The sequence below is a fragment of the Neofelis nebulosa genome, chromosome 14, assembly GCF_028018385.1.
Source record: "Neofelis nebulosa isolate mNeoNeb1 chromosome 14, mNeoNeb1.pri, whole genome shotgun sequence".
In the NCBI taxonomy this organism is placed as follows: domain Eukaryota; kingdom Metazoa; phylum Chordata; class Mammalia; order Carnivora; family Felidae; genus Neofelis; species Neofelis nebulosa.
Genome location: NC_080795.1, coordinates 4,205,025 through 4,228,278, shown reverse-complemented (window position 1 = coordinate 4,228,278; position 23,254 = coordinate 4,205,025). Strand labels below are relative to the sequence as shown.

Sequence of the window (23,254 nt, the reverse complement as noted above, 5' to 3'; positions counted from 1 at the left end):
TTTTTATTTAATCATAAATGAGTGTTAAACATAGCGAAATGCTTTTGACACCGATTGAAATTACCAGGACATTTATTCTTTAGTCGTTAGTGTGGTAGGTCCCATTGATTGATTTTCAAGTACCGAACCAGTCTTGCACTTCTGAAATAACATTTTAATATTGATGAATTCTATTTGCCAGTGCTTTATGAATGATTTTTGTGTCTGTATTCATGAGAGGTACTGGCCTGTAGGATTTTCTTTTTCTTTTTTGATTTTGACACTGTCTCATCTAGTTTTGATATTAAAGTAAGCCACCTAAAAAGAGTCTGGAAACACACACTCCTCTTTTAGTTTCTAGAAAAGATTGGATGTTGGATAGAATTCTCTAGTAAAGAGATTTTAATTCTTTCCTAAAGATTGATGTCTGAGGATTAAAAAAAAGTTAGGAATTCAATTTCTTTAGTAGTTCTAGGGTTATTCCAATGATCTATTTTATATTAGGTAAGAAACAATAGTTTGGTTTTTGAGGAAATAAAGTAAGATTGAGTCGCTTTATTTTAGCCAGCAATATATTTTAGATGTTACCATGTATCTTTCTTTCAGACTTATGAAAAGATATTGAAAAAGAATAATGAAAATGCTTGTACCCGCTACTTAGCTGAAGAGGTAAATACTACAAGTATTTAAGGTTAAAGGTTAGGGTTAAAATATTAAGGATAGAGGCTGTGTATAGTTCTCTTCCTTTTTTTCTGTTCTCGTATCTATCCTGAGTACCACGGCTTTGATGTTTATTATTCTCTCAGATGTCCTAGTAATTGCTTTTTAAAAAAACTAGTCTGGCTAACCTATGTCATATCCAGGTTTATACCATTTGACTTGGATGAAGCACGCTGACAAAAAATGATATTGACATGACGTCATTTTGATTCGCTTCCACAGCTCTCCCAGTGTTTACTCAACTACCTCAGGACACGAGTATACAGGTTGGCAAGAATATAAACATTTCGTGTCATGCTCGAGGAGAACCACAGCCCGTGATTACTTGGAATAAGGTAGGCTCTCAGCTAAAAGTAGAGTAATATTAAAAACACTGACAAATGTATTGACCTACTGAAAACAGGTAGCGATTCTCACATTGATTTATTACTGTTGTGATTTTTGCTAGCGAGGAATGCATTTTACACCGAGACAAGTTTATTTCCTGTTTCTTTTTTGTTCATCTTTTAAGCGACTGCGTCTGATTTTGGCTCAGGGCTTTGATAAAATTTATCCTTTCTCATTTGCTTGGTGACGAAAGCTTCATAAGCATAACTAAATTCTTCTAAGGAAAAATTGCTTTTGTCTTATATAGATTAGAAGTTTTAGTGACGAGCAAGAAACAATTTTGAATGAATAACTCAGAAGTGGCTTAAAAGTAGGGCATTAACTACAGCAAGAAAAGAACGAAAAGCTTGGTATTAAAGCAAAGGGACATGAAAAAAAACCGTCTGGTAGGTCAAGACCTCAGCGACTGTAAAACAAATAGCATCCCATTTATATCTTTTACTTCCTTTGGTTCTTTGAGCTATATCCTTTCAATGTAATTGTTTCTTTCATTTTAAGATTGTTATTAAAATGAAATGATTGGCCTCAGATTCTGACGTTCTCAAAAATAAGTGATGTTGCATACAGAAGAATGTCAGTTTTTACAGAGGATTTTGACAAAAAGTAAAATTGGTGAAAAGTTGCAAAGCTATTTTTGTTGTTGCCAAATAGCAACAAGGCCTTATTTTTGGTGGCTCCCTTCTGTGCTGTGGCTGAGCATCACGCGTGGTTCTCTGTACAAAGTAAGTTTATCGTTATCTCAGAGCTGAAATTTCGGGCTCACGTACTCTCAAATAGTCTGAATGGTTTTTATAATTTCTTTTGAACGTAATAGGAGATGACTCGAATATTTTTAGACTAAAAATAGGAAGTGGAAAATACACATTTTGGTCAGTCTCTAAAGCCTTATTTGGCATTATACTAAATGCTCTCTCGTATAATCTTACCAGCAAAATAGCTCAGTCTAATTTCTAAAAGGTAGCTTCAAATCCCAAATGAATTGATGGAGGGCTGACTATATGCCAGACATTTTTTATACACTATCACATTTCATCTTTATAGTGATCCTAAATTCATGAGTTTAAAATGGCTGTGAGTTAGGCTACTTTTGCTACAAGCAACAGAAACTACCTAAAATAAGGAGGTCAGGAATTTATGGGAAATCTACCTGATAGCTCAGAGACTCTAAGCAACAACTTAGAACTATAGGTTTAGCCTGAGGGGTCTGGCCGTATGTAAGGACAGCAGAAAGGAGTGCTTTTTGCAAAGAAGGTGTGATGATGGTCCAGCAAGAGGAAGTGGAGAGAGGCAGTCCTGAAGGAAAGAGACACTCTGGGCCTTACTGCCTGCGCACCTGCTCACTTCTTACCCCTTCTGTACTTCTGGTGGTTTTCCACCTACCCTCCATGTGGTAGGTCCTGCTTCTTCCTCCGCCGCCTGCCCTGAGTTACCTACCAGCCACCTTGGACTTGTTTCCTAGTAGTGGTCAAAGACAACTGTGAGCATCTGAGGACCTATAAGGCATTTTTTTTCACTCTGAACCTTTCTGGTTACATTCGGGCCTACTGGCCATCCCTGGGATCTGAGTTCTTTTGAAACAGCAGGTCCCATTCTCAGTTTCCTGTGTTTCCTGGGGAGGGGTAGGAGAGAAGCGTCTCGACCCCTGCTCCACTCCGGTGCAGTCCCAGAAAGCCAGTATCTTTTCCTTTTTAAAAGTTAACAGCATAGAGGCGCCCGGGGGCTCAGTCGGTTGAGCCTCCGACTTCGGTTCAGGTCATGATCTTGCAGTTCACGCAAGTATTTTGCGTCCTCTGTCTCTCTCTGTCTCGAAAATAAATAACCATTGAAACACTTTTGAAAGGTAATGACATAATAATGAAAAGTACATAAAGCATACTAATAATTACTGAATACATTAAGAATTTTTTTAATGTTTATTTACCCTTGCGAGAAAGAGACAGAGGTGTGAGTGGGGGAGGGGCAGAGAGAGAGACACACAGACTCGGAAGCAGGCTCCAGGCTCTGAGCTGTGAGCACAGAGCCTGACATGGGGCTCGAGCTCATGAACCTCGAGATCATGACCTGAGCCAAAGTCGGACACTCAATCGACTGGGCCACCCAGGCTGTCCGGAACTGAATACGGTTTAATAATATTTCATATGAAATGTAGTCATTTTCTCTTCTTAAGGTAGTGTTTTAATTAAGAAACACCGATATGTGAAACTTTGCAGCAACATAAAGCTTATGAGTACATGTGAAGAAGAAATAGAAGAGAAATCCGTAATATGAAAATATTTTTGATGCTTTTAGGTTGTAGATTTATGAAAAATTTCCTTCTTTTCAAATTTTATTTTTACTGTTGTTGTCAGAACCCTTTTGTAGAAGAAAAATATGAATAAACGGTATATTTTCCTTCATGGGAATTATTTTAAAATAATCATAATAGGAAATAATTACATAATTGAATTTCGAGTTTCATATTTATTATAGAGAGGGAGACAAACTGTGCTTCCTGACAAGCACTTCCTCTCTCTTTTCTTCTCTTCATTGTATTCATAAATTACCTCTAGTGCCTGACACAGTGAGTGCTCAGATATTTGTGGAACAAATGAAGCTATATCAAACAAAATGTAAGGTATTATTTTTTGAACGATCACATTTTCTTCCCGTGGCAACTCTTTCCGCTCCCTAGGCAGGTGTTCAGATTACGGAGAGTGGTAAATTCCATGTCAGTGGTGAAGGCGTGCTCACCATCTATGATGCAGGGCAAGCAGACCAAGGAAAGTATGAATGTGTGGCTCGGAACTCATTTGGCCTTGTTGCGGCCAACATGTTTCTCACGGTCATTGGTAAGTGTGGCTCCTTATACAACCCAAATCAGTGTCTTTGAAAGCTTCTACCCCTACTCCTAACTGATTCGCCTCGCTACCCTATATGGTCCCTTATATGTTCTTTCTAGTCAAACATGTTAATATTAGCTCAAAGTTATTTTATTTTTATTTATTTATTTATTTATTTTTATTATTATTATTTTTAACGTTTATTTGTTATTGAGAGAGAGACACAGAGCATGAGCAGGGGAGGGGCAGAGAGACAGGGAGACACAGGATCCAAAGCAGGCTCCAGGCTCTGAGCTGTCAGCACAGAGCCAGACATGGGGCTCGAACTCACAAACCGCGAGATCAAGACCCGAGCTGAAGTCGGACGCTAAACTGACTGAGCCGTCCAGGCACCCCAAAATTATTTTATTTTTAAAATCGAAGCTCTGAAGTGTAAACTACCTGAAAGGGCATCAAACACCAGAGCCAAAAGTGAACATAAATGGCGAGGATTTGCAAATAAATATATACCATGTTTTCTTAGTAACTGAAAATTCTGGAATATAAGATACATTCATAGCTAAATGAAAGTGGAGTCTGGAATATAAGATACATTCATAGCTAAATAAGTGGAATTTAACATGTATTAGTTGCTCCAACTAATGGAACTTGTAGAACTAATCACACTTCTAGGGGAGATCTGCCGCTCTGAGAACAAATATCTCAATATTTAGGAACATTTATGATTGGCCAACATATTTGGCATTGTTTTACCTTTCAGCATCAGTCTGGTGGTTTAGCTGGAGCCCTCTTCCAGTTGGTTATCAATGGTAACTGTTTAAAAAAAGTTGTCATTGTATTACAAAAAATAAAATCCTTTTTTAAAATTTTCACTGACTCAGTTTGCATTAGACGTGAGAGAGTCTGTCTGTAGGCAGACTCAAGAGGCAACCTCAGCCCTGGTTATGGAAATGGAGACAGGCTGTGATGGCGGACGGGCGTGTTCTCCACGTGGGAAGGCATTCGAGAAGACATAGCACATGGGGACACGTGAACTGACATCAGGGCTTTTGAGGAGCTTTTGCCTTATTGACAGTCAGCGGTGGAAATAAATGAGTTCAGCCACGAGCATATGGAGCACTATTTTGGGCTTTGCCTGCTTTTTGGTTTCCTTAGAAATGGGCAGATTTCATAAATAGGGTTTTGCAGATTTATTTTTTCCTTTGAGCTCTTATGGGTCTATAAAAATATTGGGTAACTCTTCTCATTATAAATACAGGCCTGGGTAAAAATAGATTTATGTAATTAAATCACATCCTTAGAAATATCACTATCTTTCCATCATAGAGCACAATACTTTTATCCTCTTCTACTTGCGAATTCTCCTAAAATATCAAACTTCCAAATATTCTATTTGTTGGGATATTTTTATAAAGTGCAGATTTTTATTAATGGCACATCAATCTTCACAGATTTATTATACTGTATTGTAAAGATGAATTCTCTGTAGAATATTATTCCTAAAATTATAATAATGTAGCTAGTAACTGCCACATATGCATTCTAGGAGGATCAGAAATGCTTTCTTGTATAGAATTTCTTAAAGTTACAAAATCTTAGCCTTCCTCTCTGTTTGCTATGAGTTCATGTTTTTGCTGATTTAAAATCTGTGATAGTTGTGTTTCTTTCTTTCTTTTTTAACAAATGGTTTGTTTAGTTTTGAGAGAAAGAAAGAGACCAAGAAAGAGAATCCCAAGCAGGCTCCACACTGTCAGTATGGAGCCCAGTGCAGGGCTTGAACTCACAAACACTGACATCGTGACCTGAGCCCAAATCAAGAGCCGGATGCTTAACCAACTGAGCCGCCCAGGCACCTCAGTTGTATCTTTTTATAAATTTATGGGGTCCTTTTTCTGCTGCTTAACTATTTGTGAGATCTATGGGAAAATATCCTTGGGCATTTTGGAAAAAAAACTTACTATAAAATTTATATTAATATCTTTTGTGTTTTAGAAATGCTAGAAATCTTTACCACTAAACAAACAGACACAAACACAAATATTCTCTCTCTGCGTCTTCTCTCCCTGTCTGTCTCTCTGTTTTGCTCTGTCACTTGCACACAAACACTACAATCACGGCGGTCAACATTTTAGAATCTCCAGCATAAGAATTTCATTGTGGTGGACTGAGGTTTAACTACCCATTTTATATATACACATTAACAGTAAAACATTTAGATTCATACGTATTAATCACTCTATTCACCAGATTTCAAAACAGTGATAGATAGCATTTACCACTATTCTGCTCTGTTGCACAGAAAGTAGAAAGTCGGGCTACAGGGTTAAAGTAGTACAAAAAAAAAAAGAAGTTAGTCAAGAAGAAAATTATGTTTTTCGCTCTGGAGACATTTATATGTCAATATAAGGGGAGATGAATTTATGTTTGCATCTCATACCAAATAAATTTTATGATATTAGAAATATTTTTATAAAGAGAAGAAAAAATATGAAGATATACATTTTTAAGTTTTGAATAAATTTAAGATTTAAGACAAGCGGTGTGTGTGTGTGTGTGTGTGTGTGTGTGTGTGTTCACACAGCCAAAATTAGCAGAATAGGAGGAAATGTGTCAATATAAAATATCACTTATGGAACATTTTATGACTTAGGCTCTTTCATTCACCAGTCATCCTAATTAAAGGGAAAAGACAGTTCATTATGGGAGGATTTTCCAATCTTCCTGCCCCAATGTAGCAGTTATGGAATGTTGTAACTCCACTCAGGGTGTAATAAGTGATACAAAGAGGATCATGCCTTTTGAGTTTCCATCCTGTATTGGAGTATATAACCATAGAAAGTAATCCAAAATAATAAAAATAAACAACAACAATGAAAGCAAAATCTGGGAGATATATATAGCAGACCAAGGAAGTCCTCCCTCTCTCTCTCTCTCTCTCTCTCTCTCTCTATATATATATATATATATATATATATATATATACATATACACCATACATTTGAATGAGTTGATGTTCAAAGTAAGGCATTTATAATAGCAAAAAAAAAAAAGGGTTTCCGCAAGGTGTAATTATTTTAAGGAGTTTTTTTTCCATAGATGTAATCAATTTTTAATAGTTTTAATACATGTTTAAAAGCCTTTAAGGCTGATACAGTATTTACTGAGAGCCTCTCCCCTAGGCTGTCCTCAAAGTATTTTACATTGGCGAACATTACACAGATCTGCAGACTTCTGTCTCTGGATAGTATTTGGCATATGAAAGCTACACATATTGCTTTAAACCAAAAAAAAAAAAAGCCTCACAATTTTTGTTCAAAACATGATTTATTTTAACACTTCCTATATATATTGATATGCCGTTAAGTGCTCTGAAGTTCATAATTCACTGTATGTTCTTCTGACTCATTTCTTGCTTGTGAAAATGGCTCAGTCTAACTGAGGACACAAGATGTTTATATTGAACATTAGCAGTGTGAGACAGTGGGAGAAAGCCTGGGTTAAGTCATCATGCTTTTACCTTTATTGATCTCAGCCACTTTGGATACCTTACTTACCCATAACTAGAATTAACTTTCTCATTTCTTTTTTTTAATTTTTTTTTTTAACGTTTTTTTTATTTATTTTTGAGACAGAGAGAGACAGAGCATGAATGGGGGAGGGTCAGAGAGAGGGAGACACAGAATTGAAACAGGCTCCGGGCTCTGAGCTGTCAGCACAGGGGCCCGATGCGGGGCTCGAACTCACAGACCGCGAGATCGTGACCTGAGCCGAAGTCGGCGCTCAACCGCCTGAGCCACCCAGGCGCCCCAACTTTCTCATTTCTTAAAAAAGTGGAATTGGACACTCTCAAGAGTCCTTCTTGGCGTAGGAATTCTGCTTCTCCAATAGTATTCAAATGTGCAGCAATAGTCCTGAAGCAGTTTTGAGCACATCTACACGACGGGATGTTTACCAGTGAGACACTGGGATAATATGTAGACAAGGCCAAAAATGAAATAGTGACACAGCATTTGTTAAATGAAAATTTTGCAGCACAAATAACACACACGGACTGTTTGTGATTATATAACAGTAAATCTAAACAGTGTCATCTTCTCTGAAATTCCAAGTTGGGGATCGAATTGTATGTTGGACATTTCATTTCGGATGACCCACAGTTCTTCCGATTCCACATGTTAGAAACCCATCTTGAATGTATTCGCAACTGAACTCCCTTCAATACAGTCCATAACGAGGTCCTTCTGTAAGGAGGAAGTCAGAGCCTCCTCCGATTTTTTTCTGCTCTCTCCTCCTTCTTTACCTTAACTGTATTACCAGTTTTTGCTGCAAATAATGCTTCTTTTCCATTTCGCCACCTGACCTCCTCTCTTATAGTTCATTCTTTGGTCATTTGGGTTTTTGCAATAGCTTTCTAAATAATATTTCCACTTATAATATTCCCTACTTTGACTCTATCCTCAACCCAATAAGTTATAAGTGAGAATTAAGGTGGCATCAGTTGACTTGAAATTAGTGAGACCTTTCCTTTTATGTTAAGTAAATAACCTTTATTAAACTGATACTAATATTACTAATAAAAAGTTAACATTTCTTGGGCATTTACCATGTGTTCCAAGTGCTATATTATCAATTGGCTTATTTAATTCTTTTGGGATCTAGTTATTTTTGAAATTGTGAATGAATAACTCAGATTTTTGACATTCTAATCCACTGACTTGTCATTGTCTAGACAAAACATCTGTTTCAAAACCACTGAAGTTGTTGCTCAGTGAGTGAGCTATGAACTATCGGAAAATTGTAATTATCTTTACCCAAATATATCAATGAAGTAAAATTGATATTGAATCATTTTAAGTTGCTATGTTACTATATTTATGTACCATGATTATGTCATTAATTTACATAATAATTCATAGATACATGACAATCTTGTTCACTTGTCAGACTTTAATAATACAATGGTGAAATATTTCTATAAACAACAACATATACCTAATACACATCTGCATATGTTTATAATACCTGTATCCATTTTGAACACATTTCCCATCCATTTATATATAAAACCTATTGTTTTTTAGAATGTTTTAAAATTTATTTTGAGAGAGAGAGAGCGAGCATGAGCAGGGGAGGGGCAGAGAGAGAAGGAGAGAGAGAGAATCTCAAGCAGGCTCTGCACTGTCAGCACAGAGCCCCACGTGGGGCTCAATGTCCGGAAACGTGAGATCATGACCTGAGCCAAAACCAAGAGTCGGACGCTTAACAGACTGAGCCACCTAGGCACCCCTATATAAAACCTATTCTGAAAACATACGTCTATCCTGATATAAGCCACATGTTAAAAAAAATTAGCATTAAATTTCAAGAACAAAATTTTAGTGTAGTAATGTTTGGATAGTTAAGAAATTATAAAGAAAGCAGATAATGAAAATCAAAGGCACACCTCAATTATTAAAACCAAAAAGAAGTAGTTAGTGTCTTTCCTTTCCCATTTCTGAAATCATGGTGGAGCCTGCAAGACAGTGAGCCCATTGACATACTTAATGATGCAAAATGATGAGTAAGGCAGAGTTGTTGCTGTTCAGAGAAAATTATCTCACAAAGGCAGTCATTAGTGTCCATTTGTATGCTGTGGGACTGTCTGCTTTCCTAGGACATCTCTGTCCAGCGTCATTGGCAGTCTGCCGTTCTCTTTAAGGGAAGATTTAATGTGGTAAGGTCTATTTAGTTATGATAGTTACATTACCTGGCTACTTTTTTCCAAGATGGAGGGGGAGATAAAGGATATGCAGTTGTGAAAGAAACTCAGCTTTTATTGAGGTCTAGGTATTCTGTGGTGAGAGTGAAGGCAGGGATACAGGTGTCCTGTGGCAGTGTTCCTCCTCTGGCTCCGTCCTGTTCTGCCCTCTCCCTTCCCCCCCCCCCGCCCCCACCCCCTGCCACATCCTTCCCATCTGGGCCATGCTCTGATAGGGTGGGCTCACAGCAGTTGGTGGGCCATGACCCCAAACTCCCCTTTCTTCAAAGGACTCACATTTATCTTTGGACTTTATCTTCCTGGGAGGTGATAGGTGATAGGTGCACGGACAGAACTGAAAGGAGATGTTCATTAGACAACTTTAAACGTGCTCGTCTGTAACCCTACTGAGACTTCTTCCCCCCATTTTAAGCCCAAGATTTAACAAAAGAAAATGATCTAGTTCTTCCTTCACATCTGCAGAATTTTGCATAAAAAGATGGAGAATATACTCAACATTTTCTGAACATTCTATCCCTACAACGTCAACTGAGGTAGTTTTTAAGACAAATAAAACATTAACGGTATTGTTTGATTCTAATGTGCCCCAATAAACTGAATTTGCTCCGCATAATGCAGTGCTGTTCTGAGAACATTATGGAAAGCTTTTCGCAATTTGTACCATAGCAAATAAAACAATACTGAGACCGAATGAATAGTAAAAAGGGTAGTTTTATTTTATCGTAAAACTATGAAACCTTAAGAATTCATAATTAAAATGACATAAGTGAGAGTTATTGTTACCACAAATATTTTCTTTGCGAACATACTACATATTTAATGTACTTTTAATAATCTGTGAACAACTTTTATGTGCTTTCTGTTTGTGCACATTATAATTTAATTATTGCAAACAATATTTACATATTATGCCACTTTTCTTGTTACTTTCCTCTCCTTTTCACATCTCCGCACTTGTTGGTTTCTTATTAACATGGAGAAAAAGCGGGTCAAGTTGAAGAAATGATAGGACGACAGAGGAGCAATTGGTAATAGTATGAGAGTATGGATTACTTATGGGTTTTGAACATAGTAATTATTGAAAGGCACCTAATATTTGCATCGTGACCTGTAGTTTTCAGAGAACTTTGCATGCCTTTTTATTTAATAATCATGTTTGGCCTGAGCTATATGTTGAGCAAGTCTTATTATTTCCACTTTATGAATAAGTCAAAAGATGAAGATGAGATTTTTTAAAATTCCTTATGCCTATACATTTTATACAACCATAATAGCCAAACTATTTTACAAACGGAATAAAAGCAAAATTATGAAACAAATAAGATTCAGATTAACATGTTAATCGATGCTCTCCCAAACTTTAGATATCATTTCCCAAGTTCTTTTTTTTTTTTTTTAACTTTTTTTTAACATTTATTCATTTTTGAGATAGAGAGAGACAGAGCATGAACGGGGGAAGGTCAGAGAGAGAGGGAGACACAGAATCCGAAACAGGCTCCAGGCTCTGAGCGGTCAGCACAAAGCCCGACGCGGGGCTCGAACTCACAAGACCGCGAGATCATGACCTGAGCCGAAGTCGGACGTCCAACCGACTGAGCCACCCAGGCGCCCCTCGTTTCCCAAGTTCTATCTGCCATAGTGAACCGCCTTTTGAGTTTTGACCAGCATTGTGCACTGTGCGATAACTCAGCCCTACACATAACCTTCTTACTTCCAAATCCAAATAGACCTTTGATCGTGTATCATGCACACAGGCGTAGGGGTCCAATGACAGTAATTGTCATAAATAAGAACACATCGTTGACGCCACTCTCTACACTTGAGGTTCGTGGGTAAGGGACTTAAAAGGAAACGATAAAGAAAAGGCTAACGTCTCGTCAGCCAACAGGTCAGCCCAGATTGATTTGATTGATCTTGGTTCCTTTATTATCAAGTAAACATGACAATTTGAGTGGGCTTATTCTTCCTGACCTGTTTTTGAACAGACCACAAGGTATATATCATGTTAGGTATTTGAGAATATTGTTTTCTCATAATCATTGCAGTTATATTGATTGATTGTTTAATTGGTTGATTAATCCATCTGCTTATAAGCCAATACCCCTCCCTGCCACATGCTCACTATGTATGTAGCAACTACAGTGCATTTATATTATATTTAATTAAATCATGTTCTGGTAATCTCTCTCAGCTTCGTAATTCTTACATTAAGCACGCGTTTTAGCATCAGTGCATGTGTCCATCCAGCTAATTCTTAACTGATGCATGGTATTTCATACTGTACGTCCACCACATTTTTCCCACCCACACTGCCATTGCTGAAAGTTTTCCCTAATTCCTTCCACACAAAGTTGCAATGAGCATTCTCGTTTGTATCCCTTATGGATTTGTTGAGAATTTCTCTGGATATATATACGTGGGAATGCGATTGCTGGGTGAGGGGGTGTGCACATATGTCAATTTCCTAAGTAAAAGCAAATCCAAAAATATATAGCTCACTAAACAAAATCTTGGAAATAGGAGTGTCAATGCTACCTTCTCACCAGCCCACCCGTGTCCACTCACCCCTGCCAACGGTTGGCATTAATCAGCTTTTTCATTTTCTCCAGAAGCATAAAATGGTAGTTCATTGGTATTTTAAATTTTATTTATGAGGCTTTCAACATCTGCTCTATACTTCCTAATTTGGGGGTTTCCCCTTTTACAGCTTGACTGTATATATTTTTTTCTCAGTGCGTTACAAGAATTCCTTGAATGAAACAGAATATTCTATGTCAGATTTAGAAATTACAAATATGTTACCTATTATGTTATTTGTCTATGACCTTTTTGCCTTTGTGTCTTTCCTTGAATGGAAAATGTTAATTTCATGTAATCAAATTAATCAGTTTGTCTCTGTTTCCTTTCAATTACCTTTAGTGAATGTATAGTTAATCCAATGTGATTTTTGAACTCTAAAAGGTAAAATTGATGTTCTGGAGTTTTAATATTGCGGTCATGATAAAGACTGAATTGCATTGACAGTATAACCTCCATCTCAAAAGTACTGCCCATAATCTAGTTTATCAAGTACGTCTTTCAGCAGAGACCTTGATTTTACTGTTTTCCTTATAATATCTATATTATTGGTATTTTTTCTGGAAATTTTTTTTTTTGCCAACTGAGAGAAGTTTATTTTATTTTATTTTATTTAATATATGAAATTTATTGTCAAATTGGTTTCCATACAACACCCAGTGCTCATCCCAAAAGGTGCCCTCCTCAATACCCATCCCCCACCCTCCCCTCCCTCCCACCCTGGAAATTTTTTATGTTAGTGATCTTTTTAAGACAATGAACCAATCCAATATGTGTATATTTTTGTGATACAAAGGAATATTTTTTATAACAAGCAGTTGTGGAATGCTATTTGCATTCCCCTAGTACAAAATACATAAACATATATATATGTACTTCTATACATATAAATATACATTTGCAATTTAATATATTATATAATGCAATATATGATACGTAGGTGCTAATGTCTAAAGTGCACACCTTCCTATTTTTACTTAAAGTTTTCATTCTTTTGTATCTCCTTAATGACATTATCTTTTAAATTCAATTGTTGGAGGGGCGCCTGGGTGGCTCAGTCGGTTAAGCGTCCGACTTCGGCTCAGGTCACGATCTCGCGGTCCCTGAGTTCGAGCCCCGCGTCGGGCTCTGTGCTGACTGCTCAGAGCCTGGAGCCTGTTTCAGATCCTGTGTCTCCCTCTCTCTCTGACCCTCCCCCGTTCATGCTCTGTCTCTCTCTGTCTCAAAAATAAATAAACGTTAAAAAAAAAAGTTAAAAAAATAAATAAATAGATTCAATTGTTCGAGCTATACTTACTCTCGCTTTCAGTGTTCAACAATGCAAAGAAGTTATTGTTTTAATTATGTCATATAAATTCTTGTTATGCTTTTAATATTCTCGCTAATGAACTAAATAATATGGATATGCTTGATTATATTTCTTATATGAATTTTAAGTATCCATGATCATTTTTATTAGCATTTGTCCCTTTACATTAAACTTCTTAAACCATCATCTGGAGGAGATACAATATGTTGAAAATTATCAGCTCTACTTTAAGTCAAAAGCTTCCTTTGTGGATAATATCCAAATTGATAGAATTCTCACACACTGAAGAGCTATAGAAACAACATGAGTTATTTTTCACTGAGTTCTTACTGAGAGTTCAATTCTTGCTGTAAGAAATCTCCATAGGGATGTGATAATATTTACTTCATTTTAATGTTTAACATTAAAGCAAGGTGGCTGAAGAGATAGGCATTTCATACCTTTCCAAAGATGACAAATTACTAACACGTTTGGATCCCATTTGAATTGGTGTTACAAAAAAAGAAATATTTCACATAGCTTTACTAGATTGTGGAATGTTTTTGTTCCCTAAATAATGCTGGTATTGTTGCTGGAAGCTTTGCTTCGGGATCGTTAACCTACTCTTCTGCAATGGACAGTATCATGTGGACACTGTATAACATTTTTATTGTCTTGGAAGTTTTTGTAATGCCATTTATATGAGATCGTTCCTAACTTCAAGGTCTGTTTGATACTTTTAATCATGGAATTGATTTTCAAAGCAATGCAGGCTAGACAAGCTGGCGATGACTTTGTCGAATCATCCATTCTTGACGCGGTACAGAGGGTTGACAGTGCAATTAACTCCACACGAAGACATTTGTTTTCACAGTAAGAATTTATTTTATTTTGATTGCAAAATTGTTTTCACTTCAGTTCTACTTGGTTTTTATAATCTCCATAAATCACAGCAGGCATAGTGCATAAAGTGCCAAAGTAGGTGTTTTCTTCAGTTTTGTGTTACCACCCTCTGGGCTGGCCACCATTGCCAGCTCAGCCTCAAAGAGAATGAAACTTATTCCGCATAGGATCTAAATGGCAGAAATTTACATCACAGGTCTGCTCTGTGTGGCCCCACAATAGGGATCGGGCAGTGGGCTCTGTTAGGTCCTCAACCACCCACCACTATCAGACCCGGTGCTCCTGCCAGTTCCAGAGTTGACACTGATGGTCAGGTTGAACACATCTGGTCGTGAACCGACAGCTTACAGGTGGAAGTTTTGTTTCGGATAATGTAATATTTTGGTTTGTTTTCATTTGAGTCACCAGTATCTTTAGAATGGTGAAGCCTTCCAGTTCTACAAAGTCCCCGTCAGTCCTAATGGAGGTACATGGGGCGCTTTGCATCCCCCGAACGTATTAAAGAAAACAGAACTGTTGTCTTCAAAGTCAAAGCCTATACCCGGTCTTTGTAGTTGTTGGTCAAGAAGGAATATGTTATAATGCCATAATCCAGTACAGCTCTCTTCCCTGCATACTTACAAACAGCATGGCGTCCTGATCATGGACTTGTGTTCTAGAGCCATACACCCTACTTATAGTCTATTGTGATTCCTCACTTTATCGCTTTCTATCTGGGCGACCTTGGGCAAGTGACTGAGCGTCCTAGTACCTCAACCTTCTTGCCTGGAAAATGGGGCTAACGATGAGATCTGCTTCATGGACATACTTGTTAGGAAGATTGAGTAAGTTAGTACAGATAAATTGTTTCAATAGTGTCTGTCACATAGAAAGGCTTAATTAAAGTGAGCTATTAATATGATTACTATTGTTCTCTGATCTAAAGTTAATTATGATTTCAGACACAGAGAACCAGATGTGCCTTAGCTGACCAAAATCTCTCAAACAGTCTCGCATTCTCAGTGACTAATATTCTTTCAACATACTTAGTTCAGTTCTTCAATGTGTACAAACCACTACTGTATGCTCGTCAGTAGGCTTGGTACTTGGAATATAAAGATGAATAAGGCATTATCTCATCCCTAACACAGTCTTTCTGTGGTGGAGGACACAATATGTCAGCAATTTAAGTACATCTCGTCGCGTACGTAAGAGTTGTATGTGACGATACAGAAGTAATTGAGAAGGTGGTAGTTTGTTGGGATTACTAGGGAGACTTTATGGGGAGAGTGATGCCTGAGCAGGATTTTAAAGGTGGATGGGAACTTCCAGGCAGTTACATATGAAGAAAGAGAAGACAGTGCCACGACCCAGAAACTGGGTGCACTGCACACTATTTCAGAGGGTTCACTAGGACCTATGTGTGGACCCCACAAGTTTATTTTTCACCATAGGTGTTGCCTTTTAAACAAAACTACTCTTTAAATCATTGATTCATTAAAAATGTATCTTTTGAGTTCAGTACTGCCACTGACACTTGGGACTCGCTCACTAACAAAATAGGAAAAGAACTCTCAGCTCCCCTGTGAAGCTTATCGTGAAGCTTTCCTTCTTGATTGTTCGGGAAATGTATTCTTAAATGCACAGTACACGTGAGATTCATGGATTCTGCAGTCTTGCCTTGTGAACAGTGCTGTCTTTTGTCACTTGCAGAAAGCCTCGCACCCCTGCTGATCTGCTGGCTCAGTTTCGTTATCCGCATGACCCGTTTACTGTGGAGACAGCCAGAGCTGGGGAGATTTTTGAGCACACACTTCTGCTGATCCAGGAACACGTGAAGCAGGGGCTCACTGTTGATCTGGAAGGCAGAGGTCAGCTTCTGGAGGCATTCCGTTCTCAGCCTACTGTCCGTAGCGAAACTGATCGTGCCTCAGCTTTTCTTCTCCAAAACACCATGTGATTTAGAAATGAATTTACCGCTTTTTACCAAATGGATGCAGACGTTTCTCGTAAGCACTGTAATTCAAAAGAAGTATGATCACGATATATCCAAACCTGTCAAGGTCTACCAGCTGTATATGCCTAGTATATCTAGGAGAACCACTTTAGGTGCACTTACTTTTTGAATCCGAAAGATACTACTCCTTCCTATGGAAAAGGCTTTACTCCCAGGGTAATGTGCCTCTACTTATCATGGGAATCACCTCAATGATTCAGCGAATTTATCGGAATTCCTTCCTCTATCTATAGCTTACGTATCCCTTCCAATCTTTTTTTTTCTCTTTTGCTATACTGAAATTCTCATGTATTTTTTCCCCAAAGCAGACATTTATTTAGTAAATGTCAAATGAGACTGATATAGAAATCTTTCATATTTTCTACATCTTTCTCTTTAAAATTAAATGAATGTGATTCTTTGCTACACACTATGTGCTCTGTGAGCACAACAGCAACTTCTGGAGGTTTGCCCTTTCTTTATTCCCCTTCAGAAAATAAACCAAGATGCAGTGCACAGGGCTGTTTCTGTGCCTGACCCACTCCTTAGTGCCCTATACAATTTTTCCAAAGCTCTGTTTAATAGCCCCTAGTGGTCCATTATGTCTTGGGTTTCAGAGCTTCCTTAAGAGAAATACCCAAGTGAAATTTCCATAGAGTCCATATTAGCACTTGAATCAAATTTCTGGCTGCTTAATTTTGAGTCTTACTAGCATGAGTTAGCCAAGGTCAGGTCTGCGAAAGCCCAGTTCTACATTCCTAAGTTTCAGGTCAGGACAATGGGTCTTTGATTTCTCTTCTCACACATATCTATTAGAAGAAGCAATTTTCAAGAATAACTTAGTCTAGATACCTAACTAGAAAATAAGCAATCAATATCTACAGATTTAGCTTTGCTAAAATACGCATCCACCGTGCATGATGCTTATTTTGCCAAACCGAGTATATATTCTCATTTAAAATACGAAAGAGCGTTAGCAAAATTTTCCCAAGAAAAAACCCACTATGTTGTTCTACCTCTGTCTTACTATTTGTGAAGTTAAAGGCCGTTTTTTCCCTCCAGGATCAGTTTGCCCTGAAAGTGAACCTAGGATCCAAGTCTTTATATACAGGAAGATTATTGTACATTTCCAAGATTAAGGTATCTGACGGCCCAACCCGAGACCAGCTTATCCAGATGAAAGACAAGTGGTTCTGGTATCATGAGCCAGTTTCTGATGATTCATTAGGGATAATAACTCTTAGCAAACAGGACTTAGTGAACAGTCTTCGAAGAGTTAGGATTATGCTGCAGTTTTTTTAAGCTCTGTTAAAAGAGGGGCTCCAGAACACCTTCAGGTTGTGTGGGACCTTCCCTGGGGAGTGACAGTTTGTAATAGTTTGGAAGTTACTGCTTCACCCCTTCATGTCAGATTTCATTGGGGTTAATATTCACACCATCCCCACGAACACATCTTAGACCCTGTCTTCCAGGAGCATAAAACCTGAAAGAAAGGATTCTGAACTGGGGGAAAAAGAAGTTACAATCTTGTGATAACAAATCTTTACCAACATTCTATTGGTAAAGTCACAGAACTAGGAGTTTGAGGAGAACTGGAACGTGTCTCTCCTTTCTTGTTCATTCTAGCAGGTAGTCATCGCTCCTAAGAGAGGCATCACTAAGCATCCCCCACCCCCATTAGAAGTTTTTTAATGTTTATTTATTTTTGAGAGAATGACAGAGTGCACAGGTGGGGGAGGGACACACAGAGAGAGGTGACACGGAACCTAAAACAGGCTCCAGGCTCTGAGCTGTCAGTACAGAGCCTGATGTGGGGCTTGAACCCACGAACTGTGAGATCATGACCTAAGCCCAAGTCGGATGCTTAACCCACGGAGCCACCCAGGCGTCCCCCTCGCCCCCCCCCCCCCCCCCCCGTTTTATTAGAACTTAGAACTTTCGGTTTTGTTCTAATGAAATCCTGCTGGATGTAAGAAAGACGTGTACCCCCCCCCCCCCCCCCCCCACCGAGTGGCCCGTCCCCACGGCCCCTGGGTCCGAGGTCCCTTCCCTCCCTCCGCCCCAGGGACCGCTGTCCTCACTCCCTCCCTCGCTGCTCTGCATTTCAGAATTCCGCTACAACGACCTGGTGTCCCCTCCCTACCTCAGCCTCCTCGCCAACCTGTCGGGCTGCACCGCGCACAGGCAGGTGCCCGACTGCTCGGACCTGTGCTTCCACCAGAAGTACCGAGCCGCGGACGGCACGTGCAACAACCTGCAGCACCCCGCGTGGGGCGCGTCCCGGACGGCCTTCGAGCGCATCCTGAAGCCTGCCTACGAGAACGGCTTCAACCTGCCGCGCGGTGCTGGCCGCCAGCCCCTCCCGCCGCCCAGCCTGGTGTCCACGGAGCTGGCGGCCACGGCCACGGTCACCCCGGACGACAGGTACACGCACATGCTCATGCAGTGGGGCCAGTTTCTGGACCACGACCTGGGCCACACGGTGCCCGCGCTGAGCACGGCGCGCTTCTCGGACGGGCGGCCGTGCAGCGCGGTGTGCACGAACGACCCCCCCTGCTTCCCCATCCAGCTGCCCGACGGCGACCCCCGCCGCGCCCACGCGGCCTGCCTGTTCTTCGCGCGCTCCAGCCCCGTGTGCGGCAGCGGCGCGTCGTCGCCGGCGATGAGCTCGGTGTACGCGCGCGAGCAGGCCAACCAGCTCACCGCCTACCTCGACGGCTCCAACGTGTACGGGAGCTCGGAGCGGGAGTCCCAGGCGCTCCGGGACCTGGCCGCGCCGCGGGGGCTCCTGAGGACCGGCCCGCCGTGGGCCCCCTCGGGAAAGCACCTGCTGCCCTTCGCGCCGGGCCCGCCCACCGAGTGCGGCGGGCCCGGGCGGGCCGGCCGCGGCCCCTGCTTCCTGGCCGGGGACCACCGGGCCAACGAGCAGCCGGCGCTCACGGCCATGCACACGCTGTGGCTCCGGGAGCACAACAGGCTGGCCGCGGAGCTGCGCGCCCTGAACCCCCACTGGGACGGAGACACCCTGTACCACGAGGCCAGGAAGATCGTGGGCGCCGAGCTGCAGCACATCACCTACAGCCACTGGCTGCCCAAGATCCTGGGGGAGCCGGGCATGAGGCTGCTGCGGGGGTACCGGGGCTATGACCCCAGTGTGAACGCGGGCATCCTGAACTCCTTCGCCACCGCGGCCTTCAGGTTCGGCCACACGTTAATCAACCCGGTCCTGCAGCGGCTGAACGGCAGCTTCGGCGAGATCCCCGAAGGCCACCTGCCACTGCACAAGGCCTTCTTTGCGCCGTCCAGGATAATCGAGGAGGGCGGGATAGACCCCCTCCTTCGGGGGCTGTTTGGCACGGCGGCCAAACTGCGGGTGCCGTCCCAGCTGCTGAGCCTGGAGCTGACCGAGAAGCTCTTCTCCAGCGCCCGCTCCGTGGCCTTGGATCTGGCGGCCACCAACATCCAGAGGGGGCGAGACCACGGCATCCCCCCCTACGCCGACTTCCGGGTGTTCTGCAACTTGAGCTCGGCCGAGAGGTTCGAGGACCTTCGGAACGAGATTAAAGACGCAGGGATTCGACAAAAACTGGAAAAGTAAGTGTGCAAATGCTGCCTGGACGTAGACGTTTCTCGGGAGCGGGAGAAGCGTTAAAGGAGAGCTCTGCGCGGACGGATTTGGCTGCCTGGGGATGTGATTGCGGTCATTGCTAGGGCGGGAGGACTCAACCATTAAAGGAGGGGTTGCTAGACACGAAGCAGGAGCCCCCTTTGTGGCTCAGTACTGCTGCCTCTTTGCTAAGTACTTGCTAGTACGTCTCAACTAGGAGACGAGGGGCTGGCGTGCCTGGCACAGGCATGCTCCCTGGTATCCTAATAAAGGCCTTTTCACTGATGTGATAAGATCACAAGTTCTGATGTAAAGCCTAGGAAAAGGCCATCCGTCACACGGGCTTTCTTAGGCAGGGCAAAGTAGTGAAATGAAAACAAAAGTTAGTTTTTGCCGAAAGGACAAACAATTCTAAATTTATCGTCAGAACGAAAGTCGAAGCTCCTTCATTGTATCGTTAATGTCTTTCAGTAAAGTATTAGTATTATGTTCTCTTCTTTTCGTAATTTTTAATTACTTTTTAATGTTTATTGTATGTTTGAGAGAGAGAGAGAGAGCGAGCATGAGCGGGGGAGGAGCAGAGAGAGAGAGAGAGACAGAATCTGAAGCAGGCTCTGTGATAGGGTCCCCTCCCTAAGGAGCAAAAAAAATCGTCAAGGCAACCTGGCTCTGTGTGCACCTGAGAACATCCCTCATGATCTTGTAACATGAGACCACTCAGTCAGACCGCATGTTTGCGTGTTACCATATATGGGAGACAAAGAAGTGGAAAATATACTAAAAACTACCCCATGGGCTGTTTGGGGGCTCAGTTCTTGGGGTATGAACGCAACTGAGCAGAAAAGCCTCAGCGTCAGGACTCTCTGTGCGAGAATCCTGCTACAGCTCCAGACTGGGAGCTGTCAGCACAGAGCCCGACTGGGGGCTTGACTCGGGGCTCCACTCGGGGCTCGAACTCCTATGTGAGATCATGAACTGTTAGATCGTGACCTGAGGTGAAGTCAGCGTTTAACCCACTGAGCCACCCAGGTGCCCCAATATTATGTTCTCTTTATGTGAGATTCAGATTAACCTTTAACTTACGAGTAGAGTACGTTTCCAGGAAACAACTCTACCTGTTCCTATGCTCCCCACCATTCATCCCCTAAAACAATGAAAAAAGAAAAAAAGTGTTTCATTAAGAAGTTTTGTCTATAGTAGGCTAAACATAGAAGGCTTACATGTTTATTAATAGCTTATGGTGTATTAATGTGACATCTTTCAGAGAAGCTTAAAATTGCAAATTATGGAGCTAATTGTCAATGTTAGGACTTTTTTGGTAACACCAAAGATGTGAATGTTTTTATGCCACTAGAATCTGTTTCATAGTGATGTAGAATGTTAAACTGTGAAAATGATAATACATGCAGAACAAATCAGAGCATCCTGCAGGTTGAATTTGCAGAACATCGACTTTGGACTCATGGAGACCTCGTTTAAATCATTATTCCACCCCCTATTAGTGCTGAGAGCTTGTGAAAAGTATTTAAACAGTTTAAGATCTCAGAATATCTATGTATGAGAAAGCACTGCGTCCTCAGAGTTGTGCAAAGATGAAATTGTATAGAATGTATCAAATACCTACAGTTCTGGTGCCTCCTGGGTAATCAGTAAGTGTTAGCTGTGGCTACATTTATTATGGCAGGATCATTTCAGTTGTCAGCATCATTATTAGCTCGCACATCTGCCGTGATCCAGCCCTGTGCTAGGCACTGAGACCCGAGATGAAGGAAATAGCGTCCGTGCTCTGGAGAGGCTGACAGCCTGCTGGGAAGGCAGGGAGCTGGCTGTAATCGGTGTGGAAAGGGCTGTCATAGAGATGGGAATTGAATGTTATGGGAGCACAGAGCTGAGAAATGGAAGGTACGTGTGAGATACACAGCAAGCTACTGATAAAAGATGCCATTTGATCTGCTCCTGGAATTTTCTGCGTGTGATAAGTTGAATGATGTGGGAACAGCGGGCAGCATCCCAGGGAGAGGGAAGAAGCAGGAACGTGTGGGGCTGTGTGGCAGGAGGCTGGGAGTAGGAAGGTGACCGGGGGTAGCTTTTAAAGGGCCCTGTGTGCCACGCGAGGGAGGTTGATCTTCCTCCTGTGTTTAAAGCAAGAGAGTGAGTGAGGAGAGACTTCTCTGTGAAATGCTGACCTGTACCAGATGTCCGGGGAGGAGGAGAGGCTCCAGCAAGGAATTCCATGGTTTCTGGAACAATCCAGGTGGAGCGAGAAGGCAGCATAGATAGGCTCCTGATGGTATATGCAACACTATCGGTATTCTAAACGTTACCTGTGAAGACATTGTCTGCATAGACTAAACCTGGGGGCAAGGCTTGCTTTGCAATTCATTGGAGTCCCACTTCTCAATATGCAGCTTACTTGCAAACTCACCACCAATTATAGAGTAGCCGAAATGTGTCCTTTGACAATGTTCTCATCACAGGGGCGCCTGGGTGGCTGAGTCGGTTAAGTGTCCCACTTTGGCTCTGGTCACGATCTCACAGCTGGTGGGTTGGAGCCCTGCTTCGGGCTCTGTGCTGATAGCTCTGAGCCTGGAGCCTGTTTCCGATTCTGTGTCTCCCTCTCTGTCTCTCTCTCTGCCCCTTCCCCACTCGCACTCTGTCTGTCTCTTAAAAATAAATATTTAAAAAAACTAAAAAAAAAAAAAAAAAAGTGTTCTCATCACAGCGTCCTCCTGAATCCTGAAGTTCTCAGGCTGCTGGTCATTGACGGAAGTGACATTAGGCCGGAACATAGATACCGGCCCCCTGCTGCAGGACACGGCCTCCCAGTGGCCAGTGCAAGGCAGGACTGGCCTCTGAGCTGGACAGTGGTCCATACACTGCACACTGTTCACGCGACTGCCTGGCTTTCTGTGTGCTCCTTTATTTTACTTTATTTTGTTTTTGTTTTTTGTTTGTTTTTTTTTTCTGTGTGCTCCTTTAATGCATTTGGGACCTTAACACTGAGTCTTCTGAAAACTGAACAAGGAGCCCTTATCCTGGCTTTGGGGGATACTGGAACCGTGGGAACTTTTGTGCAGCCTGGTGCACGTTCTTAGCCCGAGGGGAGCAGGACTGCCCAGCGTGGGTGGGTACGGGGAGGCCAGGAGGCAGAGCAGTGCTACGTTCCCCTTAGGCTGCCACGGGTCTGACTCTGACCTGGCTCTGGCCGGACATCCTTTGTGAGTTTGTGAAAGAGCAGCCA

General features: G+C 41.5%; 1 protein-coding gene across 5 annotated transcripts in view; it reads left to right on the top strand.

Moving 5' to 3' along the window:
- PXDNL (peroxidasin like) overlaps positions 1–23,254 on the top strand; it is a 424,019-nt gene that overhangs the window by 332,932 nt on the left and 67,833 nt on the right. For all 5 annotated transcript variants that reach the window (XM_058699364.1, XM_058699365.1, XM_058699366.1 and 2 more), the window contains exons 13-17: positions 922–1,034; positions 3,758–3,914; positions 14,293–14,401; positions 16,124–16,281; positions 18,515–20,000. In XM_058699364.1, coding sequence (XP_058555347.1) covers positions 922–1,034; positions 3,758–3,914; positions 14,293–14,401; positions 16,124–16,281; positions 18,515–20,000 — 2,023 coding nt within the window. The remainder of the gene's footprint in view (positions 1–921; positions 1,035–3,757; positions 3,915–14,292; positions 14,402–16,123; positions 16,282–18,514; positions 20,001–23,254) is intronic.